Source organism: Pyrus communis, chromosome 15 (assembly GCF_041283825.1).
Source record: "Pyrus communis isolate YQ-2024b chromosome 15, ASM4128382v1, whole genome shotgun sequence".
In the NCBI taxonomy this organism is placed as follows: Eukaryota; Viridiplantae; Streptophyta; class Magnoliopsida; order Rosales; family Rosaceae; genus Pyrus; species Pyrus communis.
The window spans coordinates 30,521,422-30,545,445 of record NC_142579.1 but is presented as its reverse complement, the minus strand read 5'-3'; the positions used below and the strand labels follow the sequence as shown (position 1 = coordinate 30,545,445).

The 24,024-nt window shown below is 37.3% G+C and overlaps 4 protein-coding genes across 11 annotated transcripts; 2 read left to right on the top strand and 2 right to left on the bottom strand.

The window, feature by feature from the left end:
* Positions 1 to 885: 885 nt before the first annotated feature.
* On the top strand, positions 886 to 4,690 carry LOC137733700 (casein kinase 1-like protein 3). 2 transcript variants are annotated; one of them, XM_068472862.2, is made up of 15 exons: positions 886 to 1,237; positions 1,320 to 1,360; positions 1,578 to 1,647; positions 1,756 to 1,904; positions 2,158 to 2,253; positions 2,346 to 2,416; positions 2,558 to 2,619; positions 2,694 to 2,757; positions 2,912 to 2,996; positions 3,070 to 3,196; positions 3,441 to 3,508; positions 3,612 to 3,669; positions 3,805 to 3,950; positions 4,068 to 4,252; positions 4,374 to 4,690. In XM_068472862.2, the coding sequence occupies exons 1-14, from the start codon at positions 1,162 to 1,164 to the stop codon at positions 4,242 to 4,244; spliced, it is 1,290 nt and encodes a 429-aa protein (XP_068328963.1). In that variant the 5' UTR covers positions 886 to 1,161; the 3' UTR covers positions 4,245 to 4,252; positions 4,374 to 4,690. The 2 variants fall into 2 exon arrangements, with proteins under 2 accessions (XP_068328963.1, XP_068328971.1); XM_068472870.2 differs by having other exon boundaries at positions 970 to 1,237; positions 4,380 to 4,690.
* A 589-nt stretch (positions 4,691 to 5,279) lies between these two features.
* Positions 5,280 to 8,976, bottom strand: LOC137733716 (putative RNA methyltransferase At5g51130). The gene is made up of 8 exons (XM_068472881.2): positions 8,761 to 8,976; positions 8,092 to 8,206; positions 7,765 to 7,812; positions 6,922 to 7,123; positions 6,261 to 6,348; positions 6,026 to 6,091; positions 5,798 to 5,866; positions 5,280 to 5,704 (listed from the first exon to the last, which is right to left on the bottom strand). Exons 1-8 carry the CDS (start codon positions 8,884 to 8,886, stop codon positions 5,615 to 5,617), a joined length of 804 nt encoding a protein of 267 aa, XP_068328982.1. The 5' UTR covers positions 8,887 to 8,976; the 3' UTR covers positions 5,280 to 5,614.
* Positions 8,977 to 10,050: 1,074 nt separating this feature from the next.
* LOC137735067 (putative lactoylglutathione lyase, chloroplastic) lies at positions 10,051 to 13,170 on the bottom strand. Of its 2 annotated transcripts, none has more exons than XM_068474440.2 (9): positions 12,843 to 13,170; positions 12,289 to 12,493; positions 12,045 to 12,169; positions 11,847 to 11,911; positions 11,481 to 11,693; positions 11,311 to 11,358; positions 10,816 to 10,923; positions 10,472 to 10,612; positions 10,051 to 10,355 (listed from the first exon to the last, which is right to left on the bottom strand). In XM_068474440.2, exons 1-9 carry the CDS (start codon positions 12,979 to 12,981, stop codon positions 10,314 to 10,316), a joined length of 1,086 nt encoding a protein of 361 aa, XP_068330541.1. In that variant the 5' UTR covers positions 12,982 to 13,170; the 3' UTR covers positions 10,051 to 10,313. The 2 variants fall into 2 exon arrangements, with proteins under 2 accessions (XP_068330541.1, XP_088542189.1); XM_088686063.1 differs by having other exon boundaries at positions 12,289 to 12,541; positions 12,843 to 13,167.
* A 2,590-nt stretch (positions 13,171 to 15,760) lies between these two features.
* On the top strand, positions 15,761 to 23,290 carry LOC137742449 (protein phosphatase 2C and cyclic nucleotide-binding/kinase domain-containing protein-like). 6 transcript variants are annotated; one of them, XM_088686852.1, is made up of 17 exons: positions 15,931 to 16,012; positions 16,176 to 16,432; positions 16,530 to 17,605; positions 17,820 to 17,951; positions 18,073 to 18,303; positions 18,425 to 18,550; positions 19,111 to 19,173; positions 19,269 to 19,351; positions 19,676 to 19,907; positions 19,980 to 20,296; positions 20,486 to 20,573; positions 20,682 to 20,748; positions 21,009 to 21,286; positions 21,380 to 21,445; positions 21,576 to 21,697; positions 22,206 to 22,362; positions 22,470 to 23,290. In XM_088686852.1, exons 3-17 carry the CDS (start codon positions 16,574 to 16,576, stop codon positions 22,713 to 22,715), a joined length of 3,240 nt encoding a protein of 1,079 aa, XP_088542978.1. In that variant the 5' UTR covers positions 15,931 to 16,012; positions 16,176 to 16,432; positions 16,530 to 16,573; the 3' UTR covers positions 22,716 to 23,290. The 6 variants fall into 6 exon arrangements, with proteins under 6 accessions (XP_088542979.1, XP_088542981.1, XP_088542978.1 ...); XM_088686853.1 differs by having other exon boundaries at positions 15,761 to 16,432; positions 17,820 to 17,933; XM_088686855.1 differs by having other exon boundaries at positions 15,916 to 16,336; positions 17,820 to 17,933.
* Positions 23,291 to 24,024: the final 734 nt, after the last annotated feature.

The window sequence follows — 24,024 nt, the reverse complement described above, 5'->3', positions numbered from 1 at the left end:
GATTTTTTAGTATAAAAATATAGTTTTTCATTAAAGTGAACAATACCAAGAGCTTTTCATTAAAGTTCCTTATTTTTAATACAAGGATATTATATTTTACGGTAGAATATAAATAAGTATTAGACTGCACTACATAATGATCAGTTACTAATTAAATATTGAACTTAGTATAAATGTAATATTTTAGTACTATTTATGTGAGTCAAACTTGAGAACACTACGTATAAGTAAAAGAAAAATATCACTTAGAACTAATTAATCCTATCGGAAACATTTTTACTCATAAATATTTTACTTTTGTTAACAAACATTGTCTTAAGTTTATTTAGCTATTTAAAAATGAGAAATTTTAATTTTCTGTTAAATTAAAATTAAAGGTGAACGCAAATCAAAGCACTTTAGTTTCAAAGATTTTTTGCTGACCAAAACAATTTTATTCCCCTGATTACATCACACTTCGTATCCCCAATCATAATCAAGGGTAGCATTGTAATCCAACTCAACTATTATTGCATGTTGTCGAGCCGGATTTTGACGTGAACAAATCTACTCGGCGATAAAACAAGACCGCGACGGCGCTGAACTGCAATCCCCTGCAGACGCTTTCTGTGTTTCTCCCATAAACCCACGGTTCCATCACAACAAAGCCCCAAACCGGCAAGAAAAAGTACATCCGAAAAGCGCGCATTTCAAAAGCGTACTAAACGCTAGCAGAGGAACAAAACCTGCGCGGGTATCACGTGGCCTCAATCCCACATTTACCCGCCATCCACCACGTTATTTACGGAACTGACACCAACGCATTTGGCGGTAAAAGCAACTTAGTTGACAAGAATACCCTTAATCAAAAAACCAAATCCCCGGAACCCTCATCCGTTACGACATAAATCTGTACCAAGTCAATAAGTCAACGGCTCCACAATTCAAAGTTCCGAAACTACCCTTCTACTTTCGCTCTTTATCCTCCCCACGACTGAACCTATCTGTCTCTTGTTGGTCGGGCCTTCGCCTCTGTGTGGCTTGAGTTTCTCAGTTCCAACGTATAAAAATCCATTTTTCGAATATTGAATTTTTCAATTTTTCTCGATTTCTCGGGTTTTCGATTCGGATCCAAAATCCGAAGTTCTATGAGTTGACTGATCCGATCCGGGGGATTCGGGCATGGAGCGGGTCATCGGCGGAAAGTACAAGCTCGGCCGCAAGATCGGCAGCGGATCGTTCGGCGAAATCTTCCTAGGTGAGTGCTGTGGTTTGAATCTGAGCCGTTGATCGTAGTAACAGTGGCTGATCTCTGTAAATTATTTGAATTTCGTCTGCAGCTACCCACACCGATACGTTCGAGATCGTCGCCGTTAAGATTGTAAGCTCCTTATTATCTCTCTCTGTTTTTTTTTTTTTTTTTTTTTTCAATTTTCAGTAGAAATTACCGATTTTTTAAAACTTGATTTATGTTTATGCAGTTCAATTGTCAGCAAATCTGAAGTTTTTACGTACTTAATTAGTGAAGAAGCATTTTTTTAGTTTAATTACTAGTTAATTTAAGTGATTAAGTTTATTTTAATTTCTGGTAAATGCAGGAGAACAGTAAAACAAAGCATCCGCAGCTGCTTTACGAGGCGAAATTATACAAAATCCTTCAAGGAGGAAGTACGTGGTGTATACGTATTCGAATACGTATACTTTTTCTTAGTAGATGTTGGTTTAGTGTTCTGTGAGCATTACTGTTTTGTTAATTGATTGTGTGTAAATGTTTAGGCGGTATTCCGAACATAAAATGGTCGGGAATTAACGGCGAGGACAATGTGCTGGTTCTCGATTTGCTGGGACCGAGTCTTGAGGATTTGTTTGTGTATTGTGGGAGAAAGTTTTCACTCAAGACTGTCTTAATGCTAGCCGATCAAATGGTAATACATTGTGACGGATTTTAAGTAGAGCTTACGCAGCGCAGCTCATGCGTTACATTCATTGGCATATCATTAATCTGCGTTGCCACCTTACTATTTTCAGCTTATTTTCCTTTTGAAAGTTACAATTTTTCGTGATGAAATTTATTTTCACTTTTGTAATTTGTATTCTTCGTATCACTGAATGATACGATGTTTATGTGTGGTCGTATCAATTGATAATTATTTCTTTCTTTTGATTCTTTAATTCAAGATTACGAGGATAGAGTTTGCGCACTCGAAAGGTTTTCTACACAGAGACATAAAACCTGATAATTTCCTCATGGGTCTTGGTCGAAAAGCAAATCAGGTGATGCATCTTCTCTGTCTTCTTTTTTTTTCATTTAAGATGTATTTCAGTTTATATTGTGATCAATCTCTTCTTTTCATATATCTTATTAGGTTTACATAATTGATTTTGGTCTTGCGAAAAGATATCGAGACGCGACAACAAATCGTCACATCCCATACAGGTATTTCCATTTTCGTATCAAGACAATCTCTCATTTTCTTCTGTGTGTGCTGAAACGCTCAAGAAACAATTGAAATATAAATGCAACCTTTTTAGTATTGTATTGGTTTATATTCCTATTGTTAACACTTGCCTCATACAGGGAGAATAAGAACTTAACAGGAACTGCACGTTATGCAAGCTGCAATACTCATCTTGGAATTGGTAAGCTACTCGGTGTTAGAACCTTGTAATCTGTTGGCATAACTCATTAACCTTATTTATTGTTTTGTTCTTAGAGCAAAGTCGGCGGGATGATTTGGAGTCTCTTGGATATGTTCTTTTGTATTTTCTCAGAGGAAGGTACATAGTCTGTTTACACCCATTTTTTACTTTTAATTTGTAGAAGGGAATTGAAAAACTTATACAGTCGGAAAGAACCCAATAATATATTGCTCATGCCATCTTATTTTTCTTCCGCCTTGTCCCCTGACGATTTTCTTCTTCCTGCTTATAGCCTTCCGTGGCAGGGTTTAAAAGCTGACACAAAAAAGCAGAAATATGATAAAATTTGTGAGAAGAAGTTATCAACCCCTATTGAGGTGTGTGTCAAGTACTATGTGCACTTTGAAATTTGTATCTGGTGTCAACTGGTCTGACTGCTGTCTTCTAAAGGTTCTATGCAAATCTCACCCGGTGGAGTTCGCGTCGTATTTCCATTACTGCCATTCACTGACATTTGATCAGCGACCTGATTACGGATTCTTGAAACGCCTATTCCGTGATTTGTTTTCTCGTGAAGGTAGTGGTGTTCAAACTTTCTTGTGCTTTCATCTGTTCTAAATAAGTTCTTCACATTGCATAGGCCCTCTTAGCTTGAAGTCAATGTGCTTACATATGTTTGATCTGATCTCCCATTTACCTAAAATTCCCATATGATAAAGTATGTTATGTATGAACTATGTATGTCATATGCTTCTCTGAGCATTTTAGAGCTTTATTTTGATGTGGATTCAATAGTCTGGATGTTTGTCTCCAAATGGCAGGATATGAATTTGATTACGTATTTGATTGGACCATCATAAAGTACCAGCAGTCACAAAAGACCGGTTCCGTAAGTGCAATTGCTGTTCAGTCTTTTCAGATTTTTTTAGTTGTATGACTCTTTGAACATTGGGTTACTGCTGCACTTCTAATCTGAAACTCCACATGTTCAGCCGGTTCCTGGAGGAAGCAACAGTCATGCAATGCCAGCGCGTGTAGATAGTCATCAAGGTTAGATCTTCCATATAGACTTTTGCATATCTTAATAACTGACTGCTCGTCACAATATATGGGAGATATGAGGTTAATGTAACTATACAATATCAGTTGCTTTAAATAAATTACATTTTCCTTGTTAATTGTCAGTGGCAAGTGGTGCTAGTGCTCCATACCCAGCTGAGGTCACAGATCGAATTAGATCAAGCAATCCCACTGGTTCTGGTGTCCGCATGCAATTTAAATCTCCAACAACAGGCAGGAATTTAAGTTATGGCAATCCTCTTGAAAAGAACGTAAGTCATATTACTGTCAAATAAAAACTGAGATAAAATGGAATTTATCATTACTCTGTTACATTGTTCAAAATTTAGTTCCGAATATAACTCATGGATAAAAATTTCCCTTTTTAGATTGCGAATGAAGCATACCCTCCTCCGTCTACTTCATTTTCCGGCGCCTCAAGAAGGAATCCCACAAAACCTCATATGCCCACTGAAGCTACAAACACTGGCCATAGACATGGCAACAAAGTAGGTCCTTCGAGTAGCTGGATTCAATCACTCCAGCGCATCTCTTCAGCCAAGTGACCTTTATGGTAATTCAATTGGTTCATACTTGAGTCATCATTTGGTTGGCTGCTTTTGTAATTGCAGCTAATGCTCTCGTCTATCGTCTTAAGCATTATTGTTGATCGGGTGCTCTCCGTTGTGTTTTAGCAACAGGTTTGTTCTGCAAGATTCTAGCACATCTTTGAAGTTGCCGATGTACGGCGATTAAATTGTCAAATATGCAATGTATGTATGCAGGAAGATCTTGGGGACGCATCTCCGGAAACATTGAGTTAGTTCCTTGGTTTGTGCAAGTGTTTTTCCATATGGTGACTAAAAATGTGTTGGTTACAAGATACAGAAAACCCAAAGCTTGGATTCTATGTTGTACATAGTTCTCGCTTACAAGTGTGAGATTCAAACTTAAGACATCTCACTTACAAGTGAAAAGAAATATGATATGATCGTCGTACTTAAATCTTCAACGTGACTGCGTAAGTACATAATAACTAAGCTAATTAAATATTCATAAGAGGAAAAATGAATAGTTTGATCCTCAGTCTCACTCTCTTTAGGTGCTCAAAACTTATTGAGGGCTAACTGCTTAATTTGTAGCTGCCTCGGGTCAGGGACCAGGGTGGTGTCCTTAAGATCAATTAGGCGGGGCAAAATCATTCTCCCAAGTTGACTAAGAAATCGTACACGTTAACGAGATTTTTAGTTTAGGGATACTGTCCCTAGTTTTTGAAGTTTTATGTCTTGGGAGCCAAGGAATCATGTTCATGGCTGTGATTTTTCACGCTTGGTGGGTCCTGATTTTACCATTGTTCGCAGGATAGGCTTCCTACCCATGCCGCTGCCGATATGCTAATTTCAACGATTTGGGCTTCGTGAAGCACTCAACGTTTTACTTCGAAGTGTCTTCAAGCCAGTAGGGCGCACTTGACGAACTTTTGTCAGGGGCATTGTTGCGCTTTTCAGCAAGCAACCTGATAGTGATCAAATTCAAGAATTTAGTCAACTTCCAATCGTCTCTATACTACGACGGCAAAAGCATGAAAGGACAAGAAAATATTCTCTAAATAAAATTCAATCGGATTTTATAAACTTCTAGAATTGTACCATTCAATCGGATTCTACAAACTTCTAGAATTGTCCATCCAATCGGATTCTACAAAATATTCTTCAAAATTGGGGAGCACTTATACATTATAATGTATGTACAAAATACTAGGAGCAGATACAAAATTGGGACAGGAAATGTTCCATCTATTTGGTCGTATGAATCTTACATTAAACCCAACCAAAAACTTGTGCAGCACATGCACACAAAGACCCCAGTCAAAATTGGTACATAAATTACGGCTTTTCAAACGAAACAAACAATCCTGCTCCCGGAACTGCATTACTCATTTGTGGAACACTAAAATTGGCCTGTTGAATCCGGTTTTGCTGCCCGACACGCTTGAAGCGATGTCCTCCACTTTTCTGAATCCTATCTGTAATCATGTTAGATATCAGATATTCCAGATCTCGACTGATAGTCAGTAAAACTGCCATCTGAAGTCGAACTTTAAGAAGATTAAATATACCTTATCCAGAAGTAAGTCTTGAAAATCTTTCGGATAGAACATAAGATTTCTATAATTTTCTCTAGTTGTCTGCAGAATGGAACAAATAATTCTTTAGACCCAATTCCAGTTAAGCAATGAAACTTAAGTCAGAAACATAACCAATGTAGAAAAGTCTCTGACTCGTATTTGATTTAGTAGTGACTAACTAGGTACAAACTCAGAAATGTTGAAAAGAGAAACGATCACCTCAGAAACTCTATAATTCTTTTCGTAGGACTTCCAAGGTTGAGGTTCCAACACAAAAATTCCACCCTGCTCACAAGAAGAAAAAATCGTCATACTTTTCCCAAGATATCATGTAACTAGGGAAAGTTATAAATCAAGATTATTTTGAACTAAAATTCCATGCTTAGTTGACAGCAGGCGAGAAAAGAATAATGAAATGAAATGAGGATGGAATAGCAATGGTTATAAGAATTACCGGGCGAAGTAGACTCCAAACCCTTGTAAATAATGTAATCAATCCATCGTCACCCCAATTCAGATGAATCCATTTTGACACGCTCAAACTGTATTAGAGGAGAAAAACAAATTTAACAACAAAGCAACACAATAAGTAATGTGACGTTTATACTTGCAAATGAGAGGATGTAACTGCACATAAAAAAGCACGCATCAAGATGCAATATCTGCATAAAATAAACAGATAGAAACCCAATGCAGCTATCAGATATGGGAATCACATTCGCTAGAGCTCATAAACAAAAAAACCCGGGAAACTATAATGGCATTTTCTAGATATTTGTCGGGCCAGTGTGGATTCCATTGGTTGTCTCATGATAGGTACTTGTCCTTAGAGTACAACTCTTTGATGGCCTATGGATAGACATACCCGGTTTCGACTTCTTTGATGGTCTATGTTATATTTGGTAAACCTGTTTACCCAAAAGTTTTAGTCACAAATTTTGATGAGCAGTTTTAGTCATATTAATGAGCATAACCATAATTTTTCTTTTCTTATGTACATAGTTGAAGGCCTACACATATCATAGCAAGTTTGCACGTATTACTGATATCCTTAATAGGACTGAAACAAACATAATATATTAGAATAACTGAGAAAAAGAGGCGGCGAAGCTCACCATATAATGGTATCATAATGATTCTTGTGTGGATCCCGACTGTTAACAAAATCTTCTTTTCGGAAAGATACTGTGTCAAGCAGATCTTTCTCCTCAGAAGAGCCACTTGCACCCTCCAATTTAGAAGCCTTTCCAAGTGTCTTTCTAGCATTCTCCGATCTCAATATTTTTCTGGCGTGCCAGTATGCATCCTGAATTCGATCTGAAAGAAAACAAAATTGCATTAATTAACTACAAAGAAAGTTGCAGAATTGACTAGGATATGGGATAATTAGATAAAAACTAGTGTTAAATCTGTCTGATCACACACAAAGCAGGACACCAAACTGCATCCCAACCCAGTGAAGTTTTCATTTTTTTTAAATGGGTATCTTATGAGGTCTTTACAAACTATGAGGTCAAACTATGCCTGATGTCATGTCACATATAAAGACACATCATCGAACCATGTCCTTCAAGTTCAAGATCAAGGTGGTAGGCACCTACAATAAACGCTACTGCATGGTCGAACACAAATTTAGCATCAAGGGAATATTGCACTAGTAAACTAAGAAGAGCTTGTAGAGATATGTCTAATGAATAGAATACATTTACAAATTTGTGGATGTTCATGCGCATGTGTATGTGTGAACACGGTGCATGCAGGCATATGTGTGAGTGTGATGGTTTGCATTCAGATAATAACAGAATTATGCATCCTAGATCCCATGCAAACAAGAGCTTATGAAACATAATAGATTTGACATAAAATGCTGACTACATTTAGAGAACAACGTAAAAATATTTGAACTTCTTTGAACTTCAGTGAGACGATAAGAATTCGAGATATGATTAGAATCTTACTGGCGTCGATGTCAACGCCAAGAATGCTCTGGCAGCAAAACTTTTTGGCTGTAGATAAGCACATACAGATGTCTAAGTCACTGTGAGAACAAACACATTCAAGAGCCACATACATAAAGAAAGCATCTCAACCCGCGACTATAAAACACCCTAAACTTGACAAAACCAAGAAATTCGCTACATTTTTCCCCAACTCAGACTATCAAGTTCTATCCATATAAGATTTAATAATACCATTTGTTTAGGAAAGATGAATAGATACAATACAGTATAATCAACAAACTCATAAATAAATTTCAATTAAGATTTTAACTGAGAGAAAAGTACCAATTTGAATGGTCATGATTCCAGAATTGCAGCCAATGTCAAGACAATCCTTTCCTTCGAACCATTCCTTCTTGAAAACCTTCAACCTAGCATCTTCCTCCATTTCTTGGCCAATCTAAAACACCATACAAGGCAATGAGATTCCACATTGTTATCGACAGAACAAGTTTCAAGACGTTTAAAAAATTACAGACCAATGCAATCCCCAAAATTTTTAACTTGTCCGTTAATTTTTTAAAGTTAAACTCTCCCAAATACTTAAAATTGGGCCACAATGAATCATGGGTGAAGTTTAGCTTACGCTATTTTTCGAAATAAATCCTAGCAGTATCCATAAAACCAATCCAACCACTCAAGAGCTTCACAAATGCACTGCATTCAAAACCCAAGAACACCAATTCCCCAGAAACTTTCAAACGAAATAATACCATAATTTCAATCAAATTTGACAAAACACCTAATTGGGTACCCTTAAACTCAATCAAACACAAACCGCACTTCAATATTTACTTCAAACAACCAAATAAACAAAAAACCGAGAAACTCCCAACCAAATCGAATCTTCAGTTGTTTTTTTTCTCACTTGTTTTAGCTTTCCCTGACAACCAATCAGAGTAATAACAACATTCAAAAGTTAAAATTATGGGGAATGGAGGAGATTTTAATTACCCGATAGCCGTAGTAACTTTTGTAGTTTCCGTAGGGGAAAATCTCTTTGCGTTTCTTATTACTGATCTGCCCATGTTGCTGTTCGCCTTCCTCTGCGCCCTCCTTCCCTTTCCGTGAGCTGGACATGGCCGAAAACGGAATTTCGTACCAGAAGCTCAATAAAATTGCAGTCTTTCAGAGCTTCTTAGGGCCGGGAGGAGAGAAAGGGAATGAAGAGTTTAATTGCTTTTATATGATTGTTTAGGGTTTTATTTGAAAACCTTCTTTAATTTTCAATAATTTATTTAGTAAACGGGAAAGTAACATGAAAGAACCAGAAAATAATAACGGTAATTTAACAGCTATTCTATTCATTTGAAAGTAATAGATTTTATGTTCGAATCTCGTGTATGATGAATTCGATGTCAAATAAATTATACATTGTGTGATTTAGCCAAACTCTCTTTCTTCTTAATGTAATTATATCGATGTACTAAAAAGTAAAAACAAAAAATCATCAACACTAATTTTGATTTTTACATTTGGTATTTTCTACTTTTCTTATTTATGTGGTATTTCCTACTTTTCTTATTTATGTGTCTTGACAAGTTGGATTGGCGTGAGGCAGATAAAATCAAAATAGGGGTTGTAAAAGTGTCTTACAAATGTCGTGATCGAATTCGTGACAGATATTCTTTTTAAATCTCACTATTTAGAGCTCAAGAACCAAACAATTCAAATCATTCAAATTATATTTAATGGTCCCCATTAATTCATTATGCTAGACCACCTTACACAAATCAAGAACTCCTATTTATCTTTCACACAAAGTAAAGGTCCGAATTTCCAAAGTCCAAAGAAGTTCCAAATTCGTCGAACCCCAACTCTTCTTTTTTTTAACCTCAAACTCCCAACTCCCAAAAAAAAAAAAAAAAAAAAAATGTTACCGGCCAACTACAAGGAAATAATTAAGTTCAATGGTGATTGAAGAAATATTATGACAAAACAAGCGACTTCATGGCACGATTGAAACAAATTACTTTCTCACCAAAAGAAACACAGGCCCTGCTCACTTCTCACCAACCCAGATTAAACAAAATTAGGGCTTGGGGTTATCACTTCTCACTTCTCATCGAATCCGAGTCCAAGGAAAGACCTAAGGCGACCATACCATACACAACCATATTCATCTCCCTGTAAATATGCCTAACCGCAGACGGCTGAACCCTGGAAAGGTCTCCGGCGAGCCAGAAGCAAGAGGATGAGTACCAGAAATCTTGAGAGAGAACTTCCCACAAAAACAGTGGCAGATGAATCACCAAAAAATAATAACAACATCTCGAACTAACAGTAACACTGCAAAACTAATTGTTGTTTTTCCTTTTTCTTACAATGACTGCAACGCTATCGTGAGATAAATATTTGTTACAATGGTTATTCAAAGCTAATTATAATTTTATCTACAAAACGGGGATTTAATGCATTCGTTCAAGAGAACAGCTTCATAGAATCATCTTGGCCCGAGATTTCAGTTTCAATATCACAAGCTTGGGTACGCGTAAGCCTCTCATAACTCACTCCAATTCCTTGAGGAAATCAACATTATCCACAAAAACCTGCAAAACAAAATGAGGAGTGAGACCTTGTAATCATGGGGCAATGAGCCACCAAACAACTTTCAGCCGTCAGGGTAGGTACATATATGAGTAAAGCATAAAAGAATGAGCCATACCGATTTCCATCCGTCAGGGTCCAAGCAAGCAGTGATCTTTGTGTTTAGACCAGGTAATGGCCCAGGCTCCCGATTAATCTTGCCCCCAGAGAGTTTAATTGCTTCAGCAGTTTTATAGACATCATCAGTGCCTATTGCTATCTGTTGAGAGAAAAAAGAAACCATTCTTCAAAATTAGTCCGAAAAAATGTTGGCAAGAAAATATATCATTTTTCATGTGGTATTCTCACAATAACATGACGAACCACAGGAAATTATGCATGCATGAATAAGAAAACCATTTTGCAATGGACAGAGGGAATGCTATCAAAAGAAGAGAAGCTGGGGAGAGGTACAGGTTCTACCTGAGCATAAGCATTTCCCTTGTCATATTCGGTGACCCCGTAATTGTATGTCAACTCCAGAACAGCACTTTTGTCTTCGGGGCCATAACCCATCATTGCTATTGTATACTAGAAGTAATGAGCACAATTATGTCAATAACGTATAGTGCACTAGAAGAGAAAAGGCATTTTTCCGTTACTAGAGTACTACTAGAAGTAATAGGTACGGGAGCAACAAGCAAAAGGTTATGTCATTCAGGTAGAAACACTCTATACACTATTCCTGCAAGTAATGACCATTGTGACATGATGAAAAGGACAAAGCTCTAAAACTATTGGTAAGGCATGGCGACTATGTTCTTTTGTAATCATGCTTCAATCTAGAGTCTCATGTTACTATCTCATCATACTTATTCCATCTTTGGGGGTAAAAGAGGCATCAGAATGACCAATCATTTCCAATAATTCAGTGTACAAATATAAAAGGCTATTAGTGTAGACAAAATGCAAAATTACCTTGTATTCCGGATTATCTCTTTTGCGAAGGAGCTCCATGCCAAAAGCCTAGTGAGTGGAAAGGAATTAAGGATTGAGAACCAAAAGTAAATGAGTTCCAAAACAAATAAGCAGTGACAAGTAAAAACATGAAAGGCCAACAGCATATTTCTGTCCAAAACAACCTCTACCTTTTCATAAAAAGTTATGGATCGATCAAGATCACCCACACGAAGCATAACTTGACACAAGGGCTCAGGGGTAGGCCCTCTTTCCAATAGTTCGAACTTATAACCATCTGGATCTTCAATAAATGCGATTACTGTTTTTCCCCCTTTGACCGGACCAGGTTCACGAGTTACCTTGCCACCCTTAGCTTTTACAAGCTCCACAGTCTTGGCAACCTAACCACAAGAACATACATAGATGTCCTTTAAGAACAGAAAATCCCCAATAGTCTAGATAGTAGTAACAACAGGATAATACCAAATTGCATTAAAAAAAATCTGCATCCTGCATCTTAGAGAACAAAATTTAACAAAAAAATAGCGACTTACATCCTCAACGGCAATACCAAAATGACCAAATGCAGTTCCAATATCATACTTGTCAACTCCATAATCTGGAAGTGCCATTAAATGAAATGAACATCAATCATATGAATTTCAATTCGCAGGACAAGTGCTTATGGAAGTAGTTCAAAACAGGTAATGATTCAGATTTTGGAAAAGATGAAAACTAGTTGGATGCCATACTGTAAGTGAGTTCAATAACAAATTGGGAATCCTCTGGCCCGTACCCAAGGAAAGCATTGGTGTATCTTTCCTCGGGTATGTCACGCTTTCGCAACAATTTCATTCCTAAGCATTCTGTGTAGAATCTGCAAGGCACAACACAACTCTATGTTTGAATTCTGCGTTGTTTCATTATAATCATAAGAAAACAGGGCATTACATATGAAATCAAAAGGATAGTTCAAGTTGCATTGAGCGGACATACTTTATGGTCCTGTCCAAATCTCCAACGCGGTAAACCACATGGAGCATCCTCCGCTTGTCCTGTTTGACCCACTCTAGGACATTTTCAGGGGAAGCCGTTGTGCTAGCTTGCGCGGCATTTCCAGCAGCAGCCACCCCCACGGTTTTACCATCTCCTCTCAACAGCTTAGAAGCTTTCAGACCGAAAGACGGCGACTGTGGCACAGCTGGTATACAACTCAAAATCATCAAGCAGGTCGAAATGATCACAAAACCTTATCAATTCACAAATCCAATCACATTGTCAATGCCGTAACTTGATTGTGAAGAACAAATACAATCCCAACAGTTAAATTCACAAAACTTTATATAAAATTCCCAATCGATTACTTCCACACTAATCAAATTTTCCAATCAAACACTCCCACACTAATCAAATCAAATTGTGCATGCATACAACAAAATTAACATCCCAATTCAACCGAAAATCGAGGAATTCAGCGAAAAAGATGGGAAATTCAGGGTTTAACACAAAAGGGTAAGCAGCGAAAGGCGGAGAATTTGTATATATATTACCACTAGCGAGTTGGAAGCAAGCGAGTCGGCGGGAAGGAGTGAAGGAAGCGAAGGAAAAGCCCAGGCGAGAAGCTCCGGCGAACCTCAGCGTGGATAGCGAGGGTCTGATTGAAGACGCCATGGGAATTATCCGCACCATCTCTCTCTCTCCCCTCTGTGAACTTGAAGAAATTGTATTGTTTATTTTTGGGAAGAAAAGGAGAGAGAATAAAGAAATGGGAAGGCCTAGTGGTGTGGTGTGGTGTGGTGACTGGTGGAGTGAAGTGAGAGGAGAAGCAGCTATTGCCGCGTCGTATTCGATTCGATGGCCTTTTTTTTAAGATCCAACGGTGGAGGACGAGGTTGTCTTTGATATGGTGTATAGGTGTGTGTGTCCCCTGTGGGGGTAGACTTCTGGACCTCTGGTTTGTTTTCAAGTTGGGCCTAGCCCAAGGCCCAATTTAGGGGTTGGTACTGTTGGGGCCTTAACGCGAGAGTATTACCTCTAAGATTAGTTTCTTTGTCGTTGGTGAGATTTTTTTTTTTTTTTTTTTTTTTTTAGTCAAACGATATATTTTATTAGATTAGAAGTTAGATTAGTCACTGATAGGATTTAAACTCGCGCTCTTATGCAAAGGTTCAACATATTTCCACCACTGTGGTAAAAGGCCACTTGCGTTGTTGGTGAGATTAGAGCTTGACTAATTTGAAGGCAACTAAATCATATAGTAATTGGTATCATATATACTAGCATATGGGCACACACAAAGTGTGAGAAAAGTTTTTATTTTTATTTTTGAAATAAAAGGAGAGAGGAATGGAGTGATAGAGAATGTGGGAGCGAGAATTTTTTTTTTTTTTTTTTTTTTTTTTATTTATAATTAGAGATTTGTTAGGATCCCATGTAGGTGAGAAAAAAAAATTTGGTTGTGTGAAATTACATTTATGGCTCACATTTCTTATTCATATTATGTTTTAATTAGAGGATTAAACTAATAATTTTATAGAATTTTGGTTGACAATGAGTGTTTTATTAATTAGTAGAGAAGAGATATGTTGATGGTAGTTCAGTTTCCATTCATTTAGTTATAAATATTATTGATGCATGATCAATAAATACACTGAAAATTTGTGGTTTTTCTGAACGCATATAAACTATGTTCAAGAAGAACTGACTGGTATTATATATTTCAACTAATTGAAAATCATGATGACAACTTTATTACTAAACCTATTTAATTTGTAAGCTGTTGAGTGTTCATTCATTCATTCATTTGTACTTGTCCATTCTTTATATTTTTTGGTTCCACAAAATGTCAAGTAAAAGAATGCGATCCATGTTCTAGTCTTAAAAAGTATAAACCCTAAAAGGTGCGCGTAATTTATAAGCTCACAGAAAAACATTCTCTTGGTATGTTTGAACATTTCATGAAGAATCACGATGTAACCAAAGCAAAGAATTTAATTCTTTGTCACTTGCTTGCTAGCAAAGTTTTAAAAAGGAAAGAAAATGTAAATAACACGTATTCAAGTTGGTTAGGATATTGTGTCATCTTATGCTCAAGTTCGAATTCCCAATAGTTTAGATCAATTTATAGGACTAAATTTCAGTGGGGCATGAAGAGGCTAATCTCCAATGGTAGGGGTGGGCATTGGGTGGGTTGGTCGGTTGGACTTCAACCTCCCAAACCATTCTAAGGCAAGTTGGGTTGGAAGGATTTTACGAATTAAGTTTACTTTCTTTCCTATTTGTAAAGTGAGAATCAGTGACAAATAATTCAAAATACATGTCATATTAGGGTTAAATCGTATGAATTTGATATTGTAGAATCACTATTTGTATTTATATATTTAAATTTTATGATTTAACTAAACTATAAATAAACAAGTGTGTTTAATAACGATTAGATTTTATATGTATATCTATGTAATATACATGCTTGATTAAGAATTCTTGATATTTGGGTGGGTCGATTCCAATTTAGTTAATAATATATCAACCCAACTCACCGATTGGACGGGTGACAAGTTTTTACTCAAAAATAAATTTGAAGCTTACAACTCAACCCAATTTCAGTTGGGTTGGTCAAGTTGGTCGGCTACTAAAGTCCCATCCCTACCCAATGGGGCTCAAAAAGGCTAGAAACATTTTCAGCCCGTCCCGTAACCAGAGTCAATTAGCACACATCCTCTCAAAAGTTTTATAAATTTTTTATTACTTTATATTAAATTCACATTTAGACAAAAGAATGGATAAACAAAAAAGAAGTTAATCAAATTGAATTCAAGGGGCCATTCCTATCTTTTTGAAGTGAAGGATCACTTGGGAAAGTTTATGTGATTATGAACGAACGTGGGGCGGTTTTCTCATTCGAGTATGGAAGATAGTCCTATGCACACACACTTTGGTAAAGGCATAATTCAATTATTCAATGAAACAATAAAGCAAAGTGTGTGATAAGGGATGCATTCTATAAACTAATTTTTTTAGTTTATCTTTCATCTATTATTTTAATTATATATAGAAAAAATAGTCCTTGAGAATTATGATGAGAAAAAAAAAATAGTAATCTTTTTACAAGACAATACTGAGCTACAAAGACGAGATTTGAAAAATATCAGATACACATTACTAGAATTATTATTAAGGGTTGAAAAGTGTGAACTTTTTTCGTTGTTTTGAAAAAATTATAATATTTACTAATAAAATTGTGCTTCTTGTCGTACTACTAAGATTAATAGATTTAATCGTATTTTCTTCATTTAAGTTGACGATTTTGAGTTGACTTTTGTGAATGACGAGTAAGCTAAAATCCCATTAAACGATGATTATGCAAATTCAAGACAATGCTAAATTTTACCGTAAACAACGGATAGAATTTAATCTCAAAACCTAACTTGTTTGACAATATATACCTATTCCATAAAAATATGAAGGTGAAAACACTTCCCGTCACGGCGCGTGGGAGTAGCAGTGTCCACAAAAATAGATGCAGTGCACTGATACCGGCCTAATCCGCAATCTGCACCGCGACCACTCCCTGTCCCCACGCGCCTTCCCCTTCCCTCTTCTCCCTATCCCGAACTATTCCCCAAAGCACCTGCTGAGTGACTCACTCAAGCAAGCAGATTTCTCGACTTCCTCTGCAAAACCCAACTGTCTGCTTTCCAATTTTTTGCACGATTCAGAAGTACTTTTTTCAGAAGTGCTTTTATTGGCTTCTATATTTGTTGTATTTTATCGTAACGGTTGTGAGAGGCACTGTAGATCAAGAACGTCGCTTTCCAATTTGCTAATATCTAACAGTTTGAATATCTCATAAAAGATTTGCAATTTAATAGTTTTTATTGTAGTCGGTTTCCTTTCATTCTCTGAAAGTAGTTTTGTGGGCGGCTGTGGAAGATAAGTCTGGAGAAAAATCCAACAAAATCTCATTTATTTTGCTCGAAGAAGCAGAGTAAGCAGAGTCGTTGAGCTTGTTCGAACTCGAATGCTCGAACTGATGAATTTTCAGGTAATTTGGCAGCTGGGTTCTATTCGATTTGCATTTTTGAGTGTTGGGTTGTATAGTGATTGAGCTCGACCGAACTCGAAGCTGATGAATTATTAGGTAAATTCGGCATTTGGGTTCGTTTCAATTTTCTTTTTTGAGTGATGGGTTGCAGGGTGATTGAGCTTGTTCAAACTTGAAACTGATGAATTTTCAGGTAAATTTGGCATCTGGGTTCGATTCAATTTGTGTTTTTGAGTGATGGGTTGTGTGTATTCGAGAGTTTGCATTGGAGAGCTTTGTACTCCAAGAGTTCCGAAATTGAAAGAGAGTCAGGATGTGAGGAGCACTGAGATCCCAGTGTTCTCTCCTACTTCCTCCAATGGAGAAGTAGGTGAGCTCAGAGACCAATTCAACCAGACTGGCTTAACTGGGGATGCTGAGATGGGTATAACTAGGCTCCGTAGGGTTTCATCACAGTTTCTGCCCCCCAATGGGTCAAGAACTGTCAAGGTCCCTTCAGGAAACTTTGAAATGCGGTATTCGTATTTGTCTCAGAGAGGTTATTACCCTGATGCTCTTGATAAGGCTAACCAAGATAGCTTTTGCATCCACACACCATTTGGGACAAACCCGGATGATCATTTCTTCGGGGTCTTTGATGGTCATGGAGAATTCGGAGCTCAGTGTTCGCAGTTTGTGAAAAGAAAGTTGTGTGAGAATTTGCTTAGGAATAATAAATTTCAAGTGGATGCTGTTGAAGCATGCCATTCTGCATTTATCGCAACCAATTCTCAGTTGCACGCTGATATTTTGGATGATAGCATGAGCGGGACAACTGCAATTACGGTTTTGGTTCGAGGCAGGACGATATGCATTGCGAATTCGGGTGATTCAAGGGCTGTTATAGCAGAGAGGAAAGGGGATGACATTGTAGCTGTGGACCTTTCAATTGATCAAACCCCATTTAGAGTGGACGAGCTCAAAAGGGTTAAGCTTTGTGGTGCAAGAGTTCTTACATTGGATCAAATTGAAGGGCTGAAGAATCCAGATGTGCAGTGTTGGGGAACCGAAGAAAGCGATGATGGTGATCCGCCTAGATTGTGGGTGCCAAATGGAATGTATCCTGGGACAGCTTTTACAAGGAGTCTTGGTGATTCAATTGCTGAGACAATTGGGGTTGTTGCGAACCCTGAAATCGTGGTTTTAGAGCTTACACAGAATAATCCTTTCTTTGTTCTTGCTAGTGATGGAGTTTTTGAGTTCCTTTCTAGCCAAGCTGTGGTGGATATGGTAAGGTATCCTGCTCTCTCTTTGTTGCAATCAAGCGTGGAATCTGTTAGAGTTATTTATCTCTGATTCATTGACCTTTTATAAGTTAATTGTGAAAGGTTATGATTGTTTGTTTGCTTTCTTATTGTTGGGCATAGTGTGTTTAGTTAAGTTGAGTACGTCTTATTTGTTTTTCTGTTTTCCACTTTTCTTGATTCTGTTACTATATTTACAGGTTGCAAAATTTAAAGATCCCCGTGATGCTTGTGCTGCAATTGTAGCTGAATCGTATAAACTCTGGCTGCAGTATGAAACTCGTACAGATGATATTACAGTGATCGTTGTGCATGTAAGTGGGCTGACTGATGTAAGAGGACTTGCTGTCCAAACCATGACGTTGTCTGTGCATTTAATATTCAAAGTCCATTGTCTTCACATATATATGGTTTGCTCAAATGTAGTCAATTAATAATGTCTTTTTCTTATAGATGTCCATTGGTCAATCAGTAAGCCCTGCTGGTGCTTTACGACCACCTGTTCCTCAAGTTGTAGAGGTTACAGGATGTGAATCTCCTTCACCATCTGGGTGGAACTCTAGGAACCAGCGCACCAGACATGATTTGTCAAAGGCACGCCTTCGTGCGATTGAGAGTTCTCTAGAAAATGGGCAAATTTGGGTTCCTCCATCTCCATCCCACAGAAAGACTTGGGAGGAAGAAGTATGCTTTATTTCATATCCTTTTTTATTTCCGTTCGTCATGATTTTGTATGAAAGACCAGAAATGATGTCAATTTCTCTATCGCGAGTTCTTACTTTGAACATTTGTTTGTGGTAAATAGGCACACATTGAGCGGGCTTTGCACGACCATTTCCTCTTCAGAAAGCTTACTGATTCTCAGTGTCAGGTGTTATTGGACTGCATGGAAAGGGTTGAGTTCCAGCCTGGAGATGTTGTTGTTAGACAGGTTCCTTTTCTTTATTTTTTTTGCTTTTCTTGTTTACAGTAATAGCTTTTCATAGCTCTTGCACATAATTGTCTTGCTTTGGGCACAGTTATGAGTGGCATACATGGACTTATGACATCCAACAATCTGAAAAGGATTAATATATGTAATAGACTATTAATTCTGGTGTAGTTCTAATTTACTTGAAATGCTCTTACAACTGCAGGATTCAGGTTCGTGAATTTCTACGGAAATAGTATACACAAACTCATGCTTGTCCCTATGGCCAAGAAATTTATGTAACTAAAGTAGAATTATTTACAATTTAATAATACACAAAGCAGTTTGTTAAGTGACCTGGGGACCCCCTGCCCAGTAAGTTTGATTTTTAAAAGTCAATTTAATAATACACAAAGCAGTTGCCGATGCACAAAGCATTATTGGTTTAATTTTTGAAGTTACATTCGCAATGCTGATCCATTGCCAAAACAGCCTAAAGACTCCATGTTCAAAAAATAGAGAAGTTAAAATGTTACAATTTTGTGTGGTTATCTTACTTATAGCATTACCATATTTTGTAGGGTGGTGAAGGTGACTGCTTTTATGTTGTTGGCAGTGGAGAATTTGAGGTGTTGGCGACCCAGGTTTTAAATATATCCTTTTTCTACTTGAAATTCATTTGGATAATTACTTTATGAGGCCCCACAGATTTTTTGTTGACTGGATACGATCTTGGCAGGAAGAAAAGAATGGAGAGGTTCCGAGGGTTCTGCAGCACTATACAGCTGATAAATTGTCATCCTTTGGAGAACTAGCGCTAATGTGAGTTAACCTACCTTTTTTTCATCTGTTGGTTCCAAAAATGGTTGTGCTATCATAGAGTTTCTGTGAGCTGACTTTATGATTTACTCTTGGAAATTTCATGCACAAATTGAACATAAGGTTTTCCTACACCTGTACATCTATGCATTAGAAAATATTAATGATTTGCCATTGCAGAGCCAGGGGAAATGGGAAGCATATTCCTGGGACAAGTTAGATCCAATTTGTTTCGGCTTTCCTTGATCTGTTTGTTTCCTTTTGTAATAGTGCATCATGTGTTTTCTAATTCCTGTTTACTTGATCTTGCGATATGTGATACTACAGGCATAACAAACCACTCCAGGCCTCTGTTCGTGCTGTGACCAGTGGAACTCTTTGGGCTTTGAAAAGAGAAGACTTCCGTGGAATTTTAACGTCAGAGTTTTCTAATTTGTCGTATTTGAAGTTGCTTCGATCGGTGGATCTTCTATCAAGGCTGACAATCTTACAGCTGAGCCATATTGCCGATTCTCTGTCTGAAGTTTCCTTCTCAGAAGGGCAGACGATAGTCAGTGAGGTACTTTACTTTCCCTAAGGGTATCATTTACTCTTTGCCTATATCTAATGTGTATTTCACATGTATCTGCAGAGTGAACGCCTAGTTGGATTATACATTATCCAGAAGGGAAAAGTGAGGATTACTTTTGATGCAAATTCAGTTAGTAGTCCAGTTGTCCGGAGTCTGAAGTCTGACTATCAAAAAAAAGATGATCATCCTCAGAGCAGTAAAGAGCTCTCAGTGGAGAAGACGGAGGGAAGCTGCTTTGGTGAATGGGCACTTCTTGGAGAACATATTGATTTGTTTACTGCAGTTGCTGTGGGAGATGTCACCTGTGCTGTTTTAACAAAGGAGAATTTTGATTCAGTCATTGGCCCTTTGACAAAGCTTTCTCAGGATGATCGGAAGTATGTGGTATTCTCTTGAAGTCTCAGTTCTTAAATTTTAATCAATCTACCAATTGGAAATCCATGGTTAATTTTGGAGCTTTTTAATGACACGTGACAATTTCGTAGAACTCTTTTTTATATTATACAGGATATCTCATGACTGTTTCTTTCATATTTCGGATGCTGTTTGTTGATGTCACTGTGTAGGTCAAGGGATTATTCTTCTGACGTTCCAAAGGGATCTGCCAAGAACGTTGATATTTCTGCTCTTACTAAAGTCCAGTTGTCTGATCTGGTATGGAATTCAGTGCCCTGCTTGTCTGTAGATTTCTAAGTTTCTAAGGATAAATGCTTAATTGAGTTATCGTATAATTTATTGATGCTACATATGTTTCCATTTTAGGATTGGAGAACAATTTTATATAGCACTGACTGCAGTGAGATTGGACTTGTATGTTTAAGAGATTCAGGTTGGTTGGTTGTCATTTAGGGTTTTTCTTTTCAGCTGTGGTTTTATTTGGTTAGATTGGACTTCTACACGATGCAGGATTCATGTTGAAGTAATATATGATATATCATTTGTTAGACAAAGAAAAAAGTCGATAATATATACTGCATTGAATGGGACAGATCTAATAGTAGATTCAATATTTTGAGAAGAATTTATTTTTGTTTAAAACAGTACATAAGCTGACAGGAATTATTCTTGTTAAATCTGATTGCCTATCAGAAAAATTGCTTAGTTTGAAAAGGTTTTCAAAGCAAAAGGTCAGAAGGATGGGAAAGGAAGCACAAGTGTTAAGAGAGAAGGATCTAATCAAGAGTATGAGTTCTTCAGCATGTGTGCCACAGTTTCTGTGCACATGTGTTGATCAGACACATGCTGGCATACTGTATAATACTTGCCTTGCTTGTCCGTTGGCTTCGATACTTCGCACTCCCCTTGATGAACCATCTGCCAAATTTTGTGCAGCCTCTCTAGTTGCTGGTTTGGCAGATCTCCATAAGGTCCATTGTCTGGAATTAGCTTATTAGCTCCTGCCGTGACATCTTTCTTTTTCAACATCTCTCATTTTCTTTTCTTTGTAATTTGACTTTCAGAATGACGTTCTCTACAGAGGCTTGTCTCCTGATGTTTTAATGTTGGACCAAACAGGATATTTGCAGGTTGGTAATGTTTTGTTTTTCCATTCTGAATCATGTTTATTCATGGTATCTGGATTGACGCTGAATAATCGAAGAAGGGAGAAGTTGATGAAATTATGCTTAATTACTAATTTTTTTTTTTGTAATGTAGCTAGTAGACTTCAGGTTTGGCAAGAAGTTATCTGGTGAAAGGACATATACAATTTGTGGAATGGTGGACTTTTTAGCTCCAGAGGTAGTCCAGGGAAAAGGCCATGGTTTCCCAGCTGACTGGTAATATGGTGAATTATGCCTTGTTCATCCTAAGCTTAGCTATTCTATACATCACTGAATACTATACGTAGTTTTTCATGAAAATGTGAAACACATTGTATAAGAAGTAAATTATTCAGAATTAGGCGGTATAGAGGCTTAGAGAAATTGGGAGAATTTAGAGGCAAGTGCTTGACAGAAATATTCATAAATTTACAAAATCAGCATTAGCATTAGTGGTACAGTGAGAATATATGCTAGTGGACTTGAGGGTAATTGCGAGAAGATATGCTTCCACTAGGACACCTGGTGAGATTTGTAAGTATCTAGATTTGTTTAGATCTCTGGAAAAAGTTTTAAGATGGAAACGGTCCCTTCCTGTGTTGGTAACAGTGGAATGATTGAAGTTTTAGGCATTGAGATCTGAGTTGTACATATAATTACATTTCATATTATTTTATTATTTTTTTGTCTTGACAGTATCCTTCTGAGACCTCCTGCAGTTCTGAATTTGTTTGAAAATTTGCAGGTGGGCATTAGGAGTGTTGATATACTTCATGCTACAGGGTGAAATGCCATTCGGCTCATGGAGACAAAGTGAGCTTGATACATTTGCAAAGATCGCAAAGGGACAGCTAACTCTACCGCAAACTTTTAGTCCTGAAGTTGTTGATCTCATCACTAAGGTATTGTAGGAATCTTTTTAGTCATCTCTCTCTCTCTCTCTCTCTCTCTCTCTCTCTCTCTCACAAAAGGAATTTTCACATGCTTCTGTTTATAATAATATGTTCAGTTACTCGAGGTTGATGAAAACACCAGACTAGGAAGCCAAGGTTATGAATCTGTCAAAAGGCATCCCTGGTTTGATGGTATTGATTGGGAAGGGATCAAAGACAGTAGTTTGCCTGTTCCTCATGAGATCACATCTCGTATAACTCAACATTTGGGAAGTCACTCCGAGGACTGTTCTGTTCCTCTAGCTTCTCCATCTCGAAATGGAGAAGAACTCGATACCCCTGAATGGTTTGACGACTGGTAGAAGGATAAAAAATTACAGGACTTTCCACATTTGTAAAAAATTCCAGGTGGGGTTCTTCTGAATCCTCTCTGCTGTGAGATTTGACTCACAGCTTGGCTGAACAATGAGAAACCACCGAGACATACAAAACCAACGGAGGAAATGTCGAAGTTACAATCCTGAGATTCACCTTGCTTGTGGTCCCGTTATATTTTACGTGATTACATAGTAGCATTAGAAGAGTAAATATCTTCTGGGATCATAGGCCGCTGCTGATAGCCATTTGACTATTTCATGGAGAGGCCGGTTGATAGATTTTCTGTTCCCATCATTCTCTTTTTCTTTTCGGCGAATTTCTCCCCCTCTGTAAATGCATATATGTGTGGATGAATGAGGGGCTCATTTCTTCAAGTTCTACTTCTGTAATCGCAGCTGATAGAAATTTGATCGACTTAGCCACGAAGCTCTCGAGTCTCCAACTATCTATTGTTCTTATTGATTACTATTGGAATTCGCTTTTATCATTTTCTTATGTGTTGTAAATACTTGGATCTCTGATTTATGGAAATCCTTACCGATTGGCGGTCTCCAGCAAATTTTGTTAAATCTTGTTCTCATATTCTCTGATTGTTCAGCCATGGAGGATTTGTCTACATTCATAGGGTGGGGACCACCATCGCGGAGTTGAGATGGGGTGGGTACCTGTCATCAAGTGTTTTAACAGTTAGACCTTGAATTTTGTATTTTTAAACAAATATCTAACTATGAAAACATCTGAAGTACTCGATACTCTTGAGCACCGTCTTATGGAGCACCTAAGTTTCTTTATTTATTTATTTTTTTTTGAAAAATCCAATAAAATTATTTCTTGAAGAAGCACTTCTTCAACAAAGCATCGAAAACGGCTTTTAGAATCAAGAACCACTTTTCCTTTTTTTTTTTTTTTTTTTACTTTCAAAATGGTTAAAAGCATTTTAGTTATCAGAAACCTCACTTAGCCATTCGAAAAACACTTTCAAAACCAAAAAAAGAGAGCACTTATTGGTCCTCTTCCGACTAGAGAACAACACCACTAAAGTAAACGAATAACAAATACAATATAAGAACTGCAGAAAAACATAATAGAGGTATCAAGCCGACAAGGACAGAAACGTAAAATTAAGATTAACACTTAATTAAGATCAACATGCAAAGTCGATTCGTGGCTGCTTTCCTCGAGGACAAATGAAGCAGACTCAGCTCTGACACCAATACCACAACTGTGACAAAAATACAATTTTATTGCCTTATAAATAATAAACGACAGCATTTTCAGAGGATTCTAAATTTC

Coding starts and splice junctions, on each gene's coding strand:
- LOC137733700 (XM_068472862.2), top strand. CDS start 1,162: ATGGAGCGGGTCATCGGCGGAAAGTACAAGCTCGGCCGCAAGATCGGC. Junction 2,758..2,911: donor TTGTATTTTCTCAGAGGAAG/GTACATAGTCTG, acceptor TCCTGCTTATAG/CCTTCCGTGGCAGGGTTTAA. Junction 3,197..3,440: donor TGATTTGTTTTCTCGTGAAG/GTAGTGGTGTTC, acceptor TCCAAATGGCAG/GATATGAATTTGATTACGTA.
- LOC137742449 (XM_088686852.1), top strand. CDS start 16,574: ATGGGTTGTGTGTATTCGAGAGTTTGCATTGGAGAGCTTTGTACTCCA. Junction 21,698..22,205: donor CATGGTTTCCCAGCTGACTG/GTAATATGGTGA, acceptor GAAAATTTGCAG/GTGGGCATTAGGAGTGTTGA. Junction 22,363..22,469: donor TTGTTGATCTCATCACTAAG/GTATTGTAGGAA, acceptor TAATATGTTCAG/TTACTCGAGGTTGATGAAAA.
- LOC137735067 (XM_088686063.1), bottom strand. CDS start 12,981: ATGGTGCGGATAATTCCCATGGCGTCTTCAATCAGACCCTCGCTATCC. Junction 11,912..12,044: donor TGTTATTGAACTCACTTACA/GTATGGCATCCA, acceptor TGGCACTTCCAG/ATTATGGAGTTGACAAGTAT. Junction 10,924..11,310: donor GAGATAATCCGGAATACAAG/GTAATTTTGCAT, acceptor CATTACTTCTAG/TATACAATAGCAATGATGGG.
- LOC137733716 (XM_068472881.2), bottom strand. CDS start 8,886: ATGTCCAGCTCACGGAAAGGGAAGGAGGGCGCAGAGGAAGGCGAACAG. Junction 5,867..6,025: donor AGAATTATAGAGTTTCTGAG/GTGATCGTTTCT, acceptor TCCATTCTGCAG/ACAACTAGAGAAAATTATAG. Junction 5,705..5,797: donor AAGACTTACTTCTGGATAAG/GTATATTTAATC, acceptor ACATGATTACAG/ATAGGATTCAGAAAAGTGGA.